Source organism: Monoraphidium neglectum, assembly GCF_000611645.1.
Source record: "Monoraphidium neglectum strain SAG 48.87 unplaced genomic scaffold scaffold05606, whole genome shotgun sequence".
In the NCBI taxonomy this organism is placed as follows: domain Eukaryota; kingdom Viridiplantae; phylum Chlorophyta; class Chlorophyceae; order Sphaeropleales; family Selenastraceae; genus Monoraphidium; species Monoraphidium neglectum.
In genome coordinates, this window is record NW_014008024.1 from 2851 (window position 1) to 3582 (window position 732).

General features: G+C 68.4%; 1 protein-coding gene across 1 annotated transcript; it reads left to right on the forward strand.

Annotated features, from left to right (window-relative positions):
- Nucleotides 1-464: 464 nt before the first annotated feature.
- Nucleotides 465-661, forward strand: MNEG_15726 (hypothetical protein; the record flags this gene model as incomplete). Its single annotated transcript, XM_014035803.1, has 1 exon — nucleotides 465-661. A coding segment is annotated over one exon (197 nt), but the record flags the coding sequence as incomplete, so codon positions are not given.
- Between the last annotated feature and the right edge of the window lie 71 nt (nucleotides 662-732).

The following is a 732-nucleotide window of genomic DNA, read 5'->3' on the forward strand; positions in this document are numbered from 1 at the left end:
ATACGGGCAGTCTCGTCAGATTCAGCGAGCGACGCGGGCGCTTAGGGCGGACAGCGGTGCAGGCGCTGCCTGGAGAGCAGCTGGCAAAGCATGCGGCCCGTGCCCGGCGGCGAGCTGTCGCCGCTCGACAGAGGGGTGGCAGGCATACTGGTGAACCACGCAATTGTGGCAGGAGGTGCGCTGCGGCCGGCAAGCGCGCCCCTTGATTCGCATTGGATCGCGTGCGCGCCTGACACGCCGGCAGGCTGCCGCGAGCGGCCCAGGGGACGCCCTGCCGCGCCCGAGAACGTGACGGCCCAGGCAGCAGTGCGCGGCCCACGCGAGCAGCCAGGTGTTGCGTGCGCCTCAAGTCAGGCAGGATGAGAGCCGGGGCAGCTGCGCGTCTTGGCCATTACCCGGAACGGTCCCTTAACCCCCTCGTTCAACATCACAACCCACGCCCACACACCTCCCGCCACGCCCAGTGCTGGCTTGCATCGCGGCTCAGGTCGCCAAGGTGTTCACAAACTATGCGTCCACCAAAACCTGGGACTGGATGCTTTGCCTCAGCGCCGGCGGCATGCCGTCCAGCCACACGGCGTTGGTCACCGCACTCACCACGGCGATTGGCATGGAGGTGCGCCCCCGCGCGCGCGCGCGCCTCGGCACTGGCGCTCAATGAGAGTGCATCACGCAATGCGTAAGAGCGCCCCAGATGTGTCCGCGCCGGCTGGATTGACGCCCCGTGTGCGC